Source organism: Rhipicephalus microplus, chromosome 7 (assembly GCF_043290135.1).
Source record: "Rhipicephalus microplus isolate Deutch F79 chromosome 7, USDA_Rmic, whole genome shotgun sequence".
NCBI classification, from domain to species: domain Eukaryota; kingdom Metazoa; phylum Arthropoda; class Arachnida; order Ixodida; family Ixodidae; genus Rhipicephalus; species Rhipicephalus microplus.
The window spans coordinates 22,184,834-22,203,135 of NC_134706.1; the positions used below are offsets into that span (position 1 = coordinate 22,184,834).

The following is an 18,302-nucleotide window of genomic DNA, read 5'->3' on the forward strand; positions in this document are numbered from 1 at the left end:
TATCTTTAGATTTATCGAAGGCTGTTGATCGGGTTGCGCTCCCAAAGTTAATAAACAAGCTAATGAAAATGAATACGAAGTTTTGGCCTGGATCTGCTGAGACCTCACAAGTCGAGCACAGTACGTTGAAATGAACGGTATCAAATTTTATCTGCTGAACATACCTTCAGGCCTACCGCAGAAATCCATCTCAGGACCGCTGCTTTTTATATACATAAACGATATTGCTCGTTACATAAGTGATGACATACTGTCAGGTTCTTCGCAGAAGATTACCTAATATACCGTGAAATTAAAAACCAGAATTATCAGGCGTCCGTTAACCAAACTCTTAAAGCTGTTCAAGGAAGGGCCTCTAAACTACAAGTGAAAATTAATGAATCTAAATCAGCTGAGAATTATGAACTCAAAAAAGCAAGTAATCCCCTAAACTACAAGTGAAAATTAATGAATCTAAATCAGCTCAGAGTTATCAACTCAAAAAAGCAAGTAATCAAATGTAATTATGAGATGAATTCCACAATTCTAAACAAAGCCGACTTAATAAAATATCTAGACTTAATATTTAAATAGAGTGCCTCGGGCGTGCAGCGGAGGCGAACGAGCGCATCAAGTAACGTCACACGTGAGACATGAGCGCCATCTGGCAGTTTTCTTAGAAAACAAGGCGCGTGGCTCTGAGATGGGCGTGCGCGCACAACTCAGAGAAGATAACGTGTAGAACGCAAGGTGACGGTAGGTGCCACCACCGTCGCGTCTAAGCAAAGCGTTGGAAACACTCCCCGTTCCGTGCAAGCGTAGCATTGTCAGAGCAGCCTGATAAGCTCTACGGCCCTTAAAATTACTTATGTAGGCCTTTTCTAGTAAAAGACGCACATGCAGAATACATACGTGTTGTTATGATGCCCCAGACATGCGCAATAATTGCTACTGAAGTGTCGGAGAGGTCCACGGGGAGGAGACACGAACAAGGGGAAGTCGTCGTCCGAAGAATTTTGCGAAAAGCGAAGCGTCGCTGAGATACAGGCAGGACGGTGCAGGCAGGTGCCGAAGACAGGGCCGACGAAGGCAGGCAGTTTTCTTCTCGGACAGAGAACCAGGGACCACAGCCAAGCACTCGGGACAAACCACGACCATGACCTGGTGGCTGCGAAATGTTCTCGCTGGCTCCATGGACTATCGAAGCTTCAAGTCATGTGATGCAGGGTCTTCCGACTCTTGACGTTTGCCAGGCATTCAGGGATAACCACGACCGTGACTCTGGTGAACTGCCACCAACTTGCTTCCTTCCTTCCAAACGAACACCACCTCCGAACAACGTGGCACTCCAGCCCACGCGCTTTTCACTTTTTTTCTGCGTTGCCTCGTCTTCGCACGTGTCTTTTCCTCCACTCCCCTCGTTCACGCTTATCCGCACCAGCACAACTGACATCGTCGTCTTCTATTCCACCCCGCCCCGGAGCACTGCCGATCTTTCGTGTGCACTCACATCACACGTAGGCTCATTCGCATTTTGCATCTATCGCAAAGTACGTTTTTTTCTCGGGTTTGAGCAAGATTAGAGTGTACTAGAAGTGTTCTTAACAATGGGGAGGGTGAAACTGGGCACCCCTCAACGAAGAAACTTGCGCACGACAATTAGCACAATTGTACGCCAACATCACAAGCAATTACACTAACATTAGTTTCGTGTGAGCTCTACTGTAGTAGCACACAAAGGCAATCGCTCATACAAGTTACAAAGCTTTAACGTGGGCCTCGAAATTTCGCACTTGTCTTCGATATTCACCTACTCAAAAACCCGTTCAAACAAAACACGTTTTTCCCCGGCTGGCACCAGCAAGGGGACCAACAGCTATGGCAATGTGGCGACCACTTCGCACAGACCTGCGCAGACACCTTTTCGTCACTCATCAGCCCAGCGTGACACGGCCACTTGCTGCAACATACCAATGAATAAAGACAGCGCCACCACAGTTTAACAGGAGGGTTACGTCACCGCTGCTGCCTATAAATTCCAAGCTCAGTTCCTTCTTCGTTTCTCTAAGATTGGTAGGCTTGCACCGCTGCTGCTGCCCTTTAATAGATGTCGTTACGTTTTATGTTGGGATGCGTCCTTCTCTCGACACGGTATCCCATATCTGGTGACCCGGAATCCGAATGCGACGTAACGCCATGGACGAGCAAGAGACCCTACAACATCGGCTTGAACAACTTCAGAGCCAGCTGCGCACCAAGCACGAGCTCATCCAGAAACAAAGACAACCGCTTCTTCAACGTCTGCAGCAACGCAGATATTCTCCGCAGCAGCCCCCTGGTTACGACTCCTCAACTCCGTCCGTGCCTGCCAGCTCCGCTGAAGACGTCACAACGTCTGCAAATAGCATCTTGAGAGACGCTATCGACTTTCCGACATTTTGACTGGACTCGCCCGAACTATGATTTGCTCAAGTCGAGGCCAGATTCTCCTTGACATGCATCGCACAAGACCAAACCTGTTACACCTATGTCATTGCCCACCTCGATGCCCGCTTCGCCGATGAGGTCCGACACGTCCTCATCAACCCAGCAACAACCACTCCTCACGAACACCTGGAGAGTGAACTTATACACCCTGTCACTCTCGGATGACCAGAAGGTACGACAACTTCAGTCAGTAGAACTCAAAGAGCACACGCCTTCGCAATTTATTCGTCACATGCGTGCTCTCGTCGGCAACATGCAAGTCCATGAATCGTTCCTGCGAGCTCTTTGGCTGCAAAATTTTCTGTCATAGTCCAGGCCATTCTACGGGCCCAGCTACCCCTACCTCTCGATGAGCTGGCCGAAATCGCTCATCGCGTCTTCGAGGTATCTTTATTAACATATCGAGGTATCTTTGCTACAGCCGTTACCCTCCGCCCAAGCTGTCTCCACTGCACGCACGCTTCATCGTCGAACAAAAGTGCTCCACCATCTATACTTCTACTGACCGAGCCCTTGAATTTACTCTGAGTATAGAACTTATATACTGTTTTGTGGCTTCTGTCATGCTCCTATGATAGAGATAAAGAGAGAAAGTCTTTTTTTCACACTGCTGGCTGGCAGTTTAGTCTTCGTTGCTTCAGATGGTGGCCACGGGCCCCTGGATTCGGGTGGCATCTTCGGTGAGCCGAACGGCCCAGACCTGGTCGTTCAGCTCCGAGCTTTAGAGAACTGGCCCTCAGCGGCCGTGAGCGAACATTACTTAGCTTGGGCTTTAGCTTAAAGTTTAAGCTCTTTAGTGTCGAGCGACGTTCGACGTCGTCCTTCGATGATGACCAAGAAGTACAAGCGCATTCTGGACGACGCGTTAATTCGACCCTCATGGCAGAGCACATAAGATGTATCCACTATCAGCATGACACTGATGATCACGCTGATGATAATGAAGATGATGAGGATGACAATCACGGACAATGACTAGCTGTTTACCGTATCACGTCTCGATATGCTCTACGATTCACTTCGTATGACTGGAAACAACCAAGAACCACCAGGAGAATGTGCACAGACATCGTCTTTGTCCACTTCAGGCTAGATGCAATACCACAAAGCAGTGACAAAACGATGTTCACAACTCATCACGGCATATAAATTATGATGAATAAACATTGTATATAACTGTACACCGCTTTGTCACTCATTTGCATACATGAGTAATTAATGTCACGGGTGATTTACGGTAACACCGATCGACTCCCCTGCTTCGCCCACTCATCATCACTAACTTCGTGGAATGCCGTGATTTCTTTTTATCTATTGCTTGTATTCGTGGCATCGCAAGTACTGCTCGTAGAAGCATATCTTTCGTAGTGGTGCACCGGTTATGGTGCTCGGATGATCAGTGGAAGGTCGCACGCCCAATACCGGCCGTGGTGGACGCATTGGAATGACGTGAATTTCAACCATTGGCATCAATAAAAGTGCTTTTACAAAATTATTAAAACGTTATGAAGCTTACAACGTCGCGGAATGTTTCGTTAACGCGGCGTGGTAGTCTTGTGGTTATGACGCTAGGCTGATACGAAGGTCGTGGGTTCGACGCCAGTCCTAGTGCTTGCATTTCGATGGAGGCGAAATGCTTGACGCCACGGGCGTACTTTCCGATTTCCGTGCATGTAAAAGCTGCTCAGATAGCCACATATTCCGGAGACTTAATCATATCGTTGGTCGCTCTGGCCCGTAGAAGCACACAAAGTATTATCGTCATAGCATATACGGAGTAGTACAGCGAAACCTGTAATTTAAACGTAGCTGCACCAACACTACTGTTCAGTACTACGCGAGTACCGCGATAGTGTCAAAGCAGGTGATATCGCACATAACGAAGCAGTAACGTTCCGGTTCATATCGGCACCTAAAATTGAATGCGACAGTCAGCACAGTCATTACAAAAGTCGTGCTGGTATACGTCATTGGCTAAAGGTAATACATTCAGGCAACAGTAAGCGTGGTTCAGACAATAAATGCTTAGAAACGAGCATGGAAGTCCGTTCTATTGGGGGCTTTTGTTCGTTTTACGTACTTAGTTATTTCACGTTTGTGGTCCGAACACTCACTAAGATGCGCCGATATCAACGGCCGTTGTAAATGACCGATAACAACGGTTGTTATAAGTTTTCATACTTATATTTATATGGTAGAATTCGTACACAACGGCTCTTTGCGTTAAGAAGTAGATCATTCCTCTTTACTACACAAACATCACTTTGCTGTACGCTGATGGTTGTTTGTACACGACTCATCTTCTGCAGCTTCACGTGCTCATAAGTAAATTAGTTATTAACAAAAGAACCAGCTAAAGAGCTCGATGACCTCAACAGTATATTTCATATTGACCAATCATGTTCATAACATGCCTCTGGTGAACAATTGTTAGCAAGTGTGCTCGAATTCAGACATAGATGGGGCACCATATAAAAAATAATTTTTTTGCGTGTTAGTAAAGTAAATTTTCACACATTCCCCAAAACACCACTCCTACCGCGAGATAACGTTTGCCAAGCGAGAAAACGCGAGAAAAGACAATGTGGGTGGAAATCCACCCTGAGATTCACGCACCAGAAAGACATAATGTCACAAACTTTGAAAGCGTCAGCTGGGTCCTAATTATTTTCTAATAGTTAAAAATGAAGTGCGTGGTCACTGGAGGATACGATAGTTTTGTGCAGCCAATGTCACGAAAATACGAAAAAAAAGTTTTTAAAATTTCTCACCAGGTGAGGAGATTATGGCGCGAAACTTAAAAAATGACTCTCCAACTTGAATTTTCTATCTTACTAAAAAACATATGGTGTTGAAACTTATGGTTTCAAAGTTCTCAGACAGTAGTGTGTTAATTTAGACGAAGTAATTGTTTCTTTTTAGTGCCTTTTAGGCAACGGTCGGGCAAGGAGCCTCCAGTAAATAGATTCGATAAATTATATTACGTGCACTTTTAACAAGCAATATTAGTACTATCCGAAATTGAGAGCACTGCAGTAAACGACTAAGCTATGTTACACTTAATTATACCAATAGAAAAAATGCTTCCGTAATTATGTCAAGTCTTCATCCATGTTTAAGTATATTTGTTTAGGATTCGAGAGGATGGTTCGAAGGGGTTGCCGTAAGTCACAGACTGCTTGCTCTCTGTTTGGCACAAAATGAATGAAATCTAACAGACAATCGTGAAACTCCAGCGTTTATTGCACCTATACGCTCTGTGCGAATGCCCACAATAGCGCTCGAAGGGACACTCACTCTGCAATGCACTAAACGAGCTGAACGACCAGACTTTTTCGGAAGAAAGAATCCTGCACTACCGAGAAGACTATGTCGGAGAAGAAGGCTGTGAAGGCGCTCCTGCACTACTTGCGTTCATTCAGCCTCTCCAAACGACTGTGATCAGAACGCCCTGCATGTGTGCATGTGTATTTTTTTCCCGACTTATTTTGTATATCTCGATCTCTATCCTCTTTCCGACCCTCATTTCCCCACCCCTCTATAGAGTAGCAAACCAGTTCTTCTAGGTTAACCTCCCTGTCTCTTCTTTTTATTTACTTCTCTCTCTCTACACCCCACAAAGTGACCGGGAGGATAGCCGCCGTGGAAGCTCAGTTAGGGGAGCATTGGACGTGTTACTTAAATGTTATTTCTCTCTTCATATTTATATTATAATTGCTTCTAATAACATTCCCTATACTTCCCGTGGCATGATTGTGTGTAAAATTTCATAAATATTGTGTTTAACAAGAAAAATGAGCCCTTTCTCGTACACTTCTAACCTCCTATCTACAAATGTTACATTCAATGTAGGCATCAAATCGAAACCGGTACACCTGGTCTGTTCCTGAAACACCTTTTACCGACTGCTTTCTAGATAACTCTCTCTTTAAAATGATATATGGTAAAAAATACTCTGTCTCAAAGGAGAATTCAGATTCCTTCAGTCACTCAACCTAAACACTCACATGAAAAGAACATGTTTCGTTAAAACCATTCAAGGTTTGTCCCACAAAAACATTTGCTGGAGGTATTGCCATCAGGAAAGACTAAGTCCAAGTTTTCCTGAAGGCAAAGGTTTTTGCGAACAACAAACTTGTAGCTATAAATGTAAAAATTAAGCATAGTTTTTCCGTTGCCTACAAATATAGATATAGCGTGTTTATTTTATTATGACCTACAGTAAAGGTCACACTGGCCTGAAAAGAGTAGAGTAATGTAACCTTCCTTTGTTTTATGTTGAAAAATCTCAAAACAGCTTGACAGACAGGTGTACTGCACAAAAGAATCTTAGTGCTGCATATTGCGTCCCAAACAGCTATGAAGTGCCCTAAACAATGCATTCGCCACATCTTTTCGTCAGCGTAACCAGAAAAAGTACTTCTGAGGAACACGTTTCAACAGCACGTCTAAAACGTTTTCCTTTTCTGTCATCTTACTTCACTGATACTAATGGCCAATCTATAACCAGGATTATCATAAGGGGTGTGCTAAGAGCATTGTATTTGTTAAGATAACAAAATGTTTTGGAAAAAGAGGTAATAAACACCGAATCTGAATGCTGCAGCTGCAGAAGTGCTATCAGCTGCTTATGAGTTGGTATTAGAAAGAAAACTTCTGCTTACATGGTGTTGAATGCTCAGTGCTGGTCATTTGGACCAAAATGCGATGCTTATACTGGTTTTATTACTATTGTTATTACCGATAAGATTATTATCATATTATTCATCCTAATAAAGGAGAATGCATAGTTTGATCTCATATGAAAAAAAAAACTAAACCATACTTTTAAGAACAAAATGGCTGCCATTACAACATATGTTTCACCCCATGTGGTCTTTATTGATTTACGCCACTTGATGTTTGTGGTTGTCATTCAGTGAAAAGGTCCATATACCTAATCTTTTAATATTGTCAATTCGGATGATTTTATGCAGGATTTCGGTAATGAAGGAGTAACAAACATTATAAGGCTTTTCCGGCTGTATTCACTATCGAAAATTGTTGCCTCTCATTTGTTCAACTAAACATTCAGAAAGGACGTCGAACCACAATGCAAGATTTCTGATTGAAGTTAGGAGAAGACAGAGAAGGGTGCTAACTAGTTATGCCGAATTCTGGCATTAATAACTTAGTGGTCCTCTTAGAAGTGAAGTTTCAGCTAGATGGTACTGGCCCTTAACCGAGAAAACTTCTTCGCTCAAATTGATCGAAGAGGTGGCTTCCGTCCTGTTGTTCTGTGTTACGGGCTCCCTTTTAAAGTATGCGCAAAACTCTTCTCACTTATTAAGGCATTCGAAGCTATGGAAGAAAGCCTCTGCGCATATACTGAACTTGTCTCGGCACGTTGGTCTAGTGGCTAAGTTACTCGGCTACAGACCCGCACCTCGCGGGATCGGATCACGGCTGCGGCGGCTGCATTTTCGATGGAGGCGGAAATGTTGTAGGCCCGTGCGCTACTATTTGGGTGCACGTTAAAGAACCCCAGGTGGTCGAAATTTTCGCAGCCCTCCACTACGGCGTCTCTCGTAATCAGATGGTGGTTTTGGGACGTTAAACCTCATATATCAATCAATCAATCAATCAATCAATCAATCAATCAATCAATCAATCAATCAATCAATTGATCAATCAATCAATCAGTCAGTCAAATAATATACGCAACTTGCTCACGGCTTCAGTTTTCATTCAAATCATTCTAGTGGAAGCGGAGCATCGAGCCTCTCCGAATTTTTTTTGGCTCCTTTGCTACCGTTGGTATGCGTTCGAGAGTACTTTCACTAATGTAAGCCTAAAAGGCGCATTCCTGCTACAATTTACGTAGATACGTTTGGCACTTTGTGAAGCCGCTGTGCCTCTTGCTAAAGTGCACGATACGAACACCACGATACAAAAGTAGAAGTCCTTGACAACTTTGTTCATATAATATTAAGTTCATGCATTGCACGATGGCCGTTCTATTTTTAGAATAGTACCCACTAAATCTCGACGCTTCAGGGGTTAGAGGAAAAATACATTGTATATGAAATGGCTAGCACATATTCTGCATTCAATTAACTTACACTACAACGATGTTCAATCTATTGATTGATTGATAAGTGGGGTTTAACATCCCAAAATTACCACATGATGGTGAGAGACGCCATAGGGGAGGGCTCCGAAAATTTTGACCACCTGGGGTTCTTTACGTGCGCCCAAACTTGAAAACACGGTCCTAAAGTGTTTTTGCCTCCATCGAAAATTCAGCCGCCGCAGCTATGTTCAACCTAAAAAATGGTTTGAAGGCAGTTAGTTTTTCCTTAAAGTAATGTTAGTTGTTCGAAAGAAATACCCTACCTGAAGAGATAGTTATAAGTTTACATCAATCATTATGATACAAGCGATCATTACCAAACGCTATCTAGCATCTTGCTACTATCAATAACCCAGGTCGTTCATTTCAATGCTACCATAAAACGGAAACACTGTATCATTGCTTAAGAAGGTCACGCCATGTGAAACATAGGCTGTGCAATTCAATAGTTTGTGTCTGTTTTCATGTATGTAACCCTTCAGAAAACTTCCACCATGCCCCATTGCCGACCACTACACAGATCATACATATGAAATAGTGATTTCACAGCTGCATAAAACCTTACAAAAAACACGAGAGAAGGAGTTCAAATGTTGTCTATTAGGAACTTAATTTCTGGTCTACCATATCACTGTGTCACAACTATTCAATTAAACCGCCAGCATATTATGTCTTTTTAGTAAGCGCACCACATTCTCTTTAAAATTACTAAAGACACGTTGTTGTAAATGACTAGGAAGGCTGCAACTTGGTACACGAGGCAGGAAGGAAACAAAGCCTTGACAACGTTCTTACACACATCGATCAATTATCCTTCAAGGGCAGGCACGTTCCGCATCTTTTTCTGTCCTTTCAGTAAGGTGAAAGCTAGGTCACTCACCGTTATCGAAACATATGAAGAACTGTTCTAAGCATCTGACGTATTGTGCACACCACTAATGAAGAAATTACAAAAGAAAGCTTTTGAAGACAAACAATGGAAAAGTTGACATGTATTCAAGAAAGTTTAGTGACAATGTATATTTTTTGTGGTATACACGTGTTTCGTGAGAATTCTTTTTAGCGAAGGGAGCAAGAGGTGGCGCAAAATTTAGGTATAAAAGGCCGCAGCGTCTGCTGTGGGTTCACGATCATCTCGCAACAAGTCCAGAAACATGGCTCGCCTCTTGGTAGTCTGCGTGCTGGCCGTCTCCGTGGCCTGTGCCACGTCTTACCAGTTCAAGATTAGCAATGGCCTGTACGATGGCGGCAGCTCCTTCGGTGAGTCTTATTTTTAAATCAGATGTCGTGGATATGATTTTCGTATAGCCAAGCGATCACACGTTGAAGTGCCTCGGAGAGCTGCGTTCTGGTGAAAGTGGAGAGGTCTCGCAGATAATTATAACACGAAGCTATAGTCTGCCTGCTGGAAGTGTGCTCACAGGAGAAACATTACTCGAAGAAATATTTTTCTTAGTCGAGAAGTACAATGGCGGTAGAGCCAGCTTTAAATTTGTGAACTCCAAACCTTAGTTAACCAGAATGGTTAGCAGCTCACACCTTAAAACAATTAAATTGGAAGTTTCAAACACATAAATTGAAAAGACGGAAAATGTTGTTTTATCTGAGCACACATTGATTCAAAGTAAATGGATGAAAAATGAGGAGAATTTGAATGCTCTCTTTTGGGGGGGGGGCACCGATGAGGCGAAACGGGGTTAATGCTATAACACAGAATTTTTAGGTTTCATTACATACAACTGCAGACGCCTGAAGACCAATCACCATTTGGAAGAGCCATGTACTTTCTAGGATAAGTTAAATTGTTGTGCCGGAAGCATGAATAAATTTGTAGTCAACTGTGTCGCGGCAGCAAAGCATTATATCATTCCACCAAAGCTGTCGTTGAGAGCAAACGTTTTACATACGCTGCCCCGTATAGGTGCTGGTTATCAATGAGTCTCTATCAAACCGATTCATATTTCTGGGTGCACGCCACTTGCTTAATAGCTTGCGAAGCTAATTCAGCCCGATTAATAAAAGCACAGTGAAAGCGCACACGTAGCACCAGCGGTGAACTAACGCTTTTATGGGAGTGTCTGACAGAGGATCTGCTGATGTTGTCTTGGTCATTCAGTAAGTGTTACTGACTGAGTGTAATTCGATGGTGCCAACTTTCTTTAAACTTTTTTGATATAAACTTGTGCACATGCTAGAAAGATTTATTCATCGAATGAATATTGGTCACAGGGTACCTGCCTGTGAATACGCTACGGATTTCGTTCGTCTCGCACATGGAGAAATCAAACACACATAAGTAATTTGCAATTTTGCTTCAGTGAGTATACGAACACTCACTGTGCATATAGCTCACGATGACACGTTTTTCTATGGCGTCGCGTGTTTAGATTAACGCACGAAAGACAATCCCGGTGGCATGTGTCACAGTTGACGCGTTCTAGCTGGTAAATGCTATGAGTTACTAGATTGCTGCACTGATAATCACACTACGACAGACACTCTTTTTGAGAGGAATTTGTAAAAGAAGCAAATCGTACGTACATAGGATTATAGTGAAGAAGGTAGAATATATTTTGAAGCGTTGTGTTCAGAGAAGTATCGGTGTCAGTCAAGTCTTCTTTCCAAGTAGTTTCTACGTGCGAATACTGCTGAACCACACCAAAGCAAGTACGACTGCGATAGTGATAACACCAATAAAGCAGCGCCAAATAGCATGCTGGTCAGGTTAAGCAGTGTCATAGTTCACCTTGTTTTTGAATTCGTTTGTTATTGCTACTGTCGTTCGCTATTTCCCCTGTAACTGAAATAAATTTTATTAGTGAATAGTGTATTCATGAAACTGCGAAGATATGTTGACGGATTTAAATATGCAATATTACCACGTCTCAGGTGCTTTATCGAAACCAGGAACACTACTTTGGTCAAACCAAGCCAAGAAATGAAGAAATGTACGACATGCGCACACTCGTTTTAGTTAGAGCAGCACGCAAGTTTTTTTAATGAATTTACAAAGTCAACTGCTGAGGCAAAGGGTACACCAGGCTGGTGCATTTTCTGCTGTAGCCGTAGTTAGACCGAGACACGACTTAAGTGCTCTCACTTCAATGATCCTCACAAGCAAAGTAATACCGACCGTTTATTTCGGATAAGAGCCTGCTGTGTGAAGTGCTCAAGGTTGTGTTATTAGCAGACATAAAATGTCAATCCATTGCTTTACACAATCCGGAGTCAGCTGCATGGTAGTGATGAGAAATGCGATGCATACTATCAGAACATGATGCATTATTTTTGGAGGTCTCGAGGTGCCCTCTCACATGGCTACCCCCGCTCACATTATCGTGAAAATAAGAGCAAACACTCTGGCGATCGTAATTTATTGACAGCAATGGTTTCATGTAATTCAAGCCCACTTCAGCGACACGCAGTGTCTACAAATAATGGTATCTACAAATAACTCTTATAACGGCTGTCAACATCGATCTTTGTCAACAGCATTTTGGGCCAGCTTGTTTGAATGCATTTTCTTTGGTGCATAGTTACTGGCGCGCGCCCAGGTGAAAGGAAAATTTTACGATAAAAAGATGTTACGCAGCGCAATATCTTTCTCAGAAAACTGTATTTGCGTATCGCCTCGTGATGTGACATGAGGTTATGCTTAATAAACAATGACTTACTTTCAGGTGGTAGCAGCTATGGCAGTGGAAGCTATGGTGGTTACGGCGCGGGTCTCGGCAGTTACGGCAGCAGCGGCTACGGAGGGTACGGCAGCGGCGGCTATGGAGGCTTCGGCAGTGGACTCGGTAGCTACGGCAGTGGACTTGGCAGTCTTGGATTTGGAAGCGGCAGCTACGGCAGCAGTGGCCTCAGTGGTCTCGGCTTCGGCAGTGGTAGCTACGGCAGCTATGGCAGCCTTGGCAGCCTTGGCAGTCTCGGCTATGGCAGCAGTGGGCTCAGCGGTCTAGGCTTCGGTAGCAGTGGCTATGGAATTGGTAGCTATGGCCGCTATGGCCGTGGACTTGACAGTCTCATCTATGGAAGCAGTGGCCTCAGTGGTCTTGGTCTCGGCAGTGGCAGCTATGGCAGTTATGACAACCTTGGCAGTCTCGGCTATGGTAGCAGTGGGCTAAGCGGTCTTGGCTTTGGTAGCAGTGGCTATGGAAGTGGTAGCTATCGCCGCTACGGCCGTGGACTTGACAGTCTTATCTATGGAAGCAGCGGCCTCAGTGGTCTTGGCCTCGGAAGTGGCAGTTATGGCAGTTATGACAGCCTCGGCTACGGCAGCAGTGGGCTGAGTGGTCTTGGCTTCGGTAGCAGCGGCTATGGAAGTGGTAGCTACGGCAGCTACGGTCGTGGTCTTGGCAGTCTTGGCTATGGAAGCAGTGGCCTCGGTAGTCTAAGTTTTGGCAGTGGTAGATACGGAAACCTTGGCAGCCTAGGCTATGGCAGCAGTGGGCTTGGTGGTCTTGGCAGTCTTGGCTACTTAAGCGGTGGTCTTCGTTATGGAGGCTATGGTAGCGGTCTCAGAGGCTACGGAAGCTATGGTAGCAGTCTTGGAAACTACGGAGGTTACGGAAGCTATGGAAGTGGTCTCGGAAGCTATGGCAGCTACGGCAGTGGCCTTGGAGGATACGGAGGCTACGGAAGCTATGGACTTGGAGGCTACGGAGGCTATGGCAGCGGCCTCCTTGGTGGTCTTGGATTTGGTAGTGGCCTCTATGACAGCAGAGGCTTTGGCGGCAGAGGCTACGGTGGTTACGGCAGCTACGGCAGTGGCTTCGGAAGCCTGCTTGGAGGATTTGGAGGTCAAGGAAACCTGTGGGGAGTGAAGTCCAGATGGTAAACAGTGCACTGAAGGAGATGAGATGCTTTGAATGATGATCGCAGTTATACAATAAAGAAAGACTTTCATGGTTACACTAAATGTGTTTTTTTTCCATTCGATTCACAGTAAATGTCAATATACTGGCGCCTCTAGTGGCGTCTTTAGTGGCAGCAAAGATGGTGCTTGATCATTTTCATATAATGCACAATAAAAAAAAGAATATATATACAGATAGGTCACGCACTGAAGAAGCATCAGCCTGTGCGGTCTTCATGCCCGAAATTTAAGACATCATAATGTAACAATTATTACACAAGTCTTCATCAGTGGCAGCAGAATTGGTGGCTATTTGTGAAGCAATTAATTTTGTGTGCGAGAATTCTGGAACACAAAAGCGGGTGGTATGCACAGATGGCAAACCCGCCTTCCAGCTAATCAAACATGCGAGATCACTTCACAAAAATGGCGAAAGAACACAATGTATTGCAGAAACTGTGGAATATACTTTAGTACAGAATCATCTCAACATCGTATCCCAATGGATACTCGGTCACATCGGAATAAAGGGTAATGAAGAGGCAGACCGCCTCAATAAGAAAGCATTCAACGAAGGATGGGATTGCGCAATTCCTGTGTATGGGGTCGATATTCGACGTTCTATAACGCAAGGCGCAAACCATTGTTCTGTAGAAAAGTGTTTTGATTGCCCTAAGTCAAAGGAATCAGTACTTTATGAAGTTGATCCGCAAAAAATTTTTAATAGCGACAGATTTCCCATGACACTTGGAGACATTAATCGACAGACTTCGACTGAAAGTAGCATACACAGACAGCTTCCTGCACAATATACATCGATCCATCTCCATGGCATGCCATTGTGGTCATGCAGAAGAAAAATGTTCGCCATATTCTTTCGGAGTGCGTAAGGTACACTAATGAAAGAGAAAGCTTATTAAGGAAGAAATTAGGAAGTTTTACATTCGGCTTCTCATATTAAAAAAATACTCGCATGATGGCCTGAGATGCATTTTCAGAAGAAAGCGAAGATCTTCCTGACAGACTTCTCAGTGGAGACCTGGCTGGATAAGCACTTGTGATACACAGCCAGGGGTTGATATATATGAAATGACGCGTTAGCGCTTATACTGACAGTTAGCGCATATACCCAGAGTAAACTGCTGCAAGCAAACTTTACGTTGACATGTTATTGCAACTGGTTTCACTGTGCTACTGAAGGAACCCTGACACCAAAATTGGAAACTTGAAATGCTTGTGTTGTTTGATAGTCCTGCTTGCGGGACCAACTCCGACCGATTATTAGTCGCAAGCGTAGCCTAAAAAATATTTTCATTTGGTTTTAAAGTAAGGGTGCGTGCTCTTCAGACTATCCAAGTGCAATCGACATTTTCGGTGGTTTCACGTAGACCGGGACTCCCCTTCTGACGTTGCAGGGTCAGCATTTGCGGGGGTGCGCTCAGTACCCCGACTGGCACCCGGCGAGAACTATTGTTCGTCACCCCTCCCGCTTTGTGGTCGGGCTACTCTCAAGGTGGTTTTCGCTGCTTACGTCAGGAATGCTTTTGTTTTTATTCTGAGGGGGACATGCTAAAAGAACCCATATCATTTCATTCGTCCACGTATTTGAACATAGTCTCAGACGCTGCTCTGCCGTGGAGTGCTAGATTCTTATGGCATTTAGAACTTTATTGATACTTCAGCTATTACGATGCTATATTTATGAGAATGAGCGTTGGCCCAGGAAATGAAGAAGCGCCGCCTGGTGCATCCTCGTTGAACGATGCTATAGACGTCGTATGCGAATATTCATGGTGCAAGCTCTCATATATAAATGCACAAGAAACAATCAACTACTTTTGTGAAGACACGTTTCAATATTGTGTTATACAGATCATTATAATAGATCACTATATATATATATATATATATATATATATATATATATATATATATATATATATATATATATATATATATATATATATATATATATATATATATATATAAATCATGAGATCTAACAGACAGTAATGCCAAGGAATGTACAGGGGAAGTTAATAGAACCAATGGAATGTAAATAAGAAGAAAGAAAAGTGGGTGAAAAAATAACCAGCCGTGAGCAGGAATCGAACCTACGACCTTCGAATAACGTGTTCGATGCTCTAACCACTGAGCTACCACAGCGGCCTTCCCTCCATCCTATTTTTTGGGTTTATATGTGAATTTAGAAGTAGGAGTGTCAGTCAGCGCCATCTATAAGCCAAGCGACGAGTGTGAAACACTATTTTATGCGCATGTTTGGCGTCACGTAGCACGTGAACTTATTACGAGTGGGCAGCTGATTAATAGTCCCTCGTATACAACCTAATGGCCCCAAGTTTGCCAGTACGAGACCCTCGTTTAATGAAATAAGGGAAAGAAGTGTATACCTAAGGGCTCATTTTTCCATGTTTTTGACACAATATTAATGAGATCTAACAGACAGTAATGCCAAGGAATGTACAGGGGAAGTTAATAGAACCAATGGAATGTAAATAAGAAGAAAGAAAAGATGGCGCTGACTGACACTACTACTTCTAAATTCACATATAAACCCAAAAAAGTGGATGGAGGGACGGCCGCTGTGGTAGCTGAGTGGTTAGAGCATCGAACGCGTTATTCGAAAGTCGTAGGTTCGATTCCTGCTCACGGCTGGTTATTTTTTCACCCACTTTTCTTTCTTCTTATTTACATTCCATTGGTTCTATTAACTTCCCCTGTACATTCCTTGGCATTACTGTCTGTTAGGTCTCATTATTATTGTGTCAAAAACACGGAAAAATGAGCCCTTAGGTATACACTTCTTTCCCTTATTTCATTAAACGAGGGTCTCGTACTGGCAGACTTGGTGCCATTAGGTTGTATACGAGGGACTGTTAATCAGCTGCCCGCTCGTAATAAGTTCACGTGCTACGTGACGCCAAACATGCGCATAAAAGAGTGTTTCACACTCGTCGCTTGGCTTATAGATGGCGCTGACTGACACTCCTACTTCTAAATTCACATATAAACCCAAAAAAAGTGGATGGAGGAAAGGCCGCTGTGGTAGCTCAGTGGTTAGAGCATCGAACGCGTTATTCGAAGGTCGTAGGGTCGATTTCTGCTCACGGCTGGTTATTTTTTCACCCTCTTTTCTTTCTTCCTATTTACATTCCATTGTTCTATTAACTTCCCCTGTACATTACTTGGCATTACTGTGGGTTAGATCTCATTAATATTGTGTCAAAAACACGGAAAAACGAGCCCTTAGGTATACATTTCTTTTCCTTATTTCATTAAACGAGGGTCTCGTACTGGCAGACTTGGTGCCATTAGGTTATATACGAGGGACTATTATTGATTGATTGATTTGTGGGGTTTAACGTCCCAAAACCACCATATGATTATGAGAGACGCCGTAGTGGAGGGCTCCGGAAATTTTGACCACCTGGTGTTCTTTAACGTGCACCCAAATCTGAGCACACAGGCCTCGACATTTCCGCCTCCATCGGAAATGCAGCCGCCGCAGCCGGGAATCGAACCCGCGACCTGCGGGTCAGCAGCCGAGTACCTTAGCCACTAGACCACCGCGGCGGGGCGAGGGACTATTATTCAGCTGCCCGCTCGTAATAAGTTCACGTGCTACGTGACGCCAAACATGCGCACAAAAGAGTGTTTCGCGCTCGTCGCTTGGCTTATAGATGGCGCTGACCGACACTCCTACTTCTAAATTCACATATAAATCCAAAAAAGTGAATGGAGGGAAGGCCGCTGTAGTAGCTCAGTGATTAGATCATCGAACGCGTTATTCGAAGGTCGTAGGTTCGATTCATGCTCACGGCTGGTTATTTTTTCACCCGCTTTTCTTTCTTCTTATTTACATTCCATTGGTTCTATTAACTTCCCCTGTACATTCTTTGGCATTACTGTCTGTTAGGTCTCATTAATATTGTGTCAAAAACACGGAAAAACGAGCCCTTAGGTATACACTTCTTTCCCTTATTTCATTAAACGAGGGTCTCGTACTGGCCGACTTGGGGCCATTAGGTTGTATACGAGGGACTATTAATCAGCTGCCCGCTCGTAATAAGTTCACGTGCTACGTGACGTCATACATGCGCATAAAAAAGTGTTTCACACTCGTCGCTTGGCCTATAGATGGCGCTGAGTAACACTCCTACTTCTAAATTCACATATAAACCCAAAAAAGTGGATGGAGGGAAGGCCGCTGTGGTAGCTCAGTGGTTAGAGCATCGTACGCGTTATTCGAAGGTTGTAGGTTCGATTCCTGCTCACGGCTGGTTATTTTTTCACCCACTTTCTTTCTTCTTATTTACATTCCATTGGTTCCATTACCTTCCCCTGTACATTCCTTGGCATTACTGTCAGTTATATCTCATTATTATTGTGCCAAAACACGGAAAAACGAGCCCTTAGGTATACACTTCTTTCCCTTATATATATATATATATATATATATATATATATATATATATATATATATATATATATATATATATATAAAATAAGTGAAAGGAGTGTATACCTAAGGGCTCGTTTTTCCGTGTTTTAACACAATATTATTGAGATATAGCAGACAGTAATGCCAAGGAATGTACAGGGGAAGTTATTAGAACCAATTGAATGCAAATAGGAAGAAAGAAAAGTGTATGAAAAAATAACCAGCCGTGAGCAGGAACGCGGTTTCCGTGTGTCCAATATATTCCTGTTTGCACACCTGCGGGAAACCTCACTGCAGGGTGTGCACTCACATGGTGACCACAGATACGGCCGAAGCCTCCTGTTCAGACTATGTGTACCAAATTAAAGACGACCTTAACTGTGACTCAGCCAGTGTGGTATACA

At 43.5% G+C, this 18,302-nt stretch overlaps 1 protein-coding gene across 1 annotated transcript; it reads left to right on the forward strand.

Moving 5' to 3' along the window:
* Nucleotides 1–9,684: 9,684 nt before the first annotated feature.
* Nucleotides 9,685–13,499, forward strand: LOC119179713 (uncharacterized). The gene is made up of 2 exons (XM_037430832.2): nt 9,685–9,838; nt 12,259–13,499. The coding sequence occupies exons 1-2, from the start codon at nt 9,733–9,735 to the stop codon at nt 13,416–13,418; spliced, it is 1,266 nt and encodes a 421-aa protein (XP_037286729.2). The 5' UTR covers nt 9,685–9,732; the 3' UTR covers nt 13,419–13,499.
* The last annotated feature ends 4,803 nt before the right edge of the window (nt 13,500–18,302 follow it).

Coding starts and splice junctions, on each gene's coding strand:
- LOC119179713 (XM_037430832.2), top strand. CDS start 9,733: ATGGCTCGCCTCTTGGTAGTCTGCGTGCTGGCCGTCTCCGTGGCCTGT. Junction 9,839..12,258: donor CGATGGCGGCAGCTCCTTCG/GTGAGTCTTATT, acceptor ACTTACTTTCAG/GTGGTAGCAGCTATGGCAGT.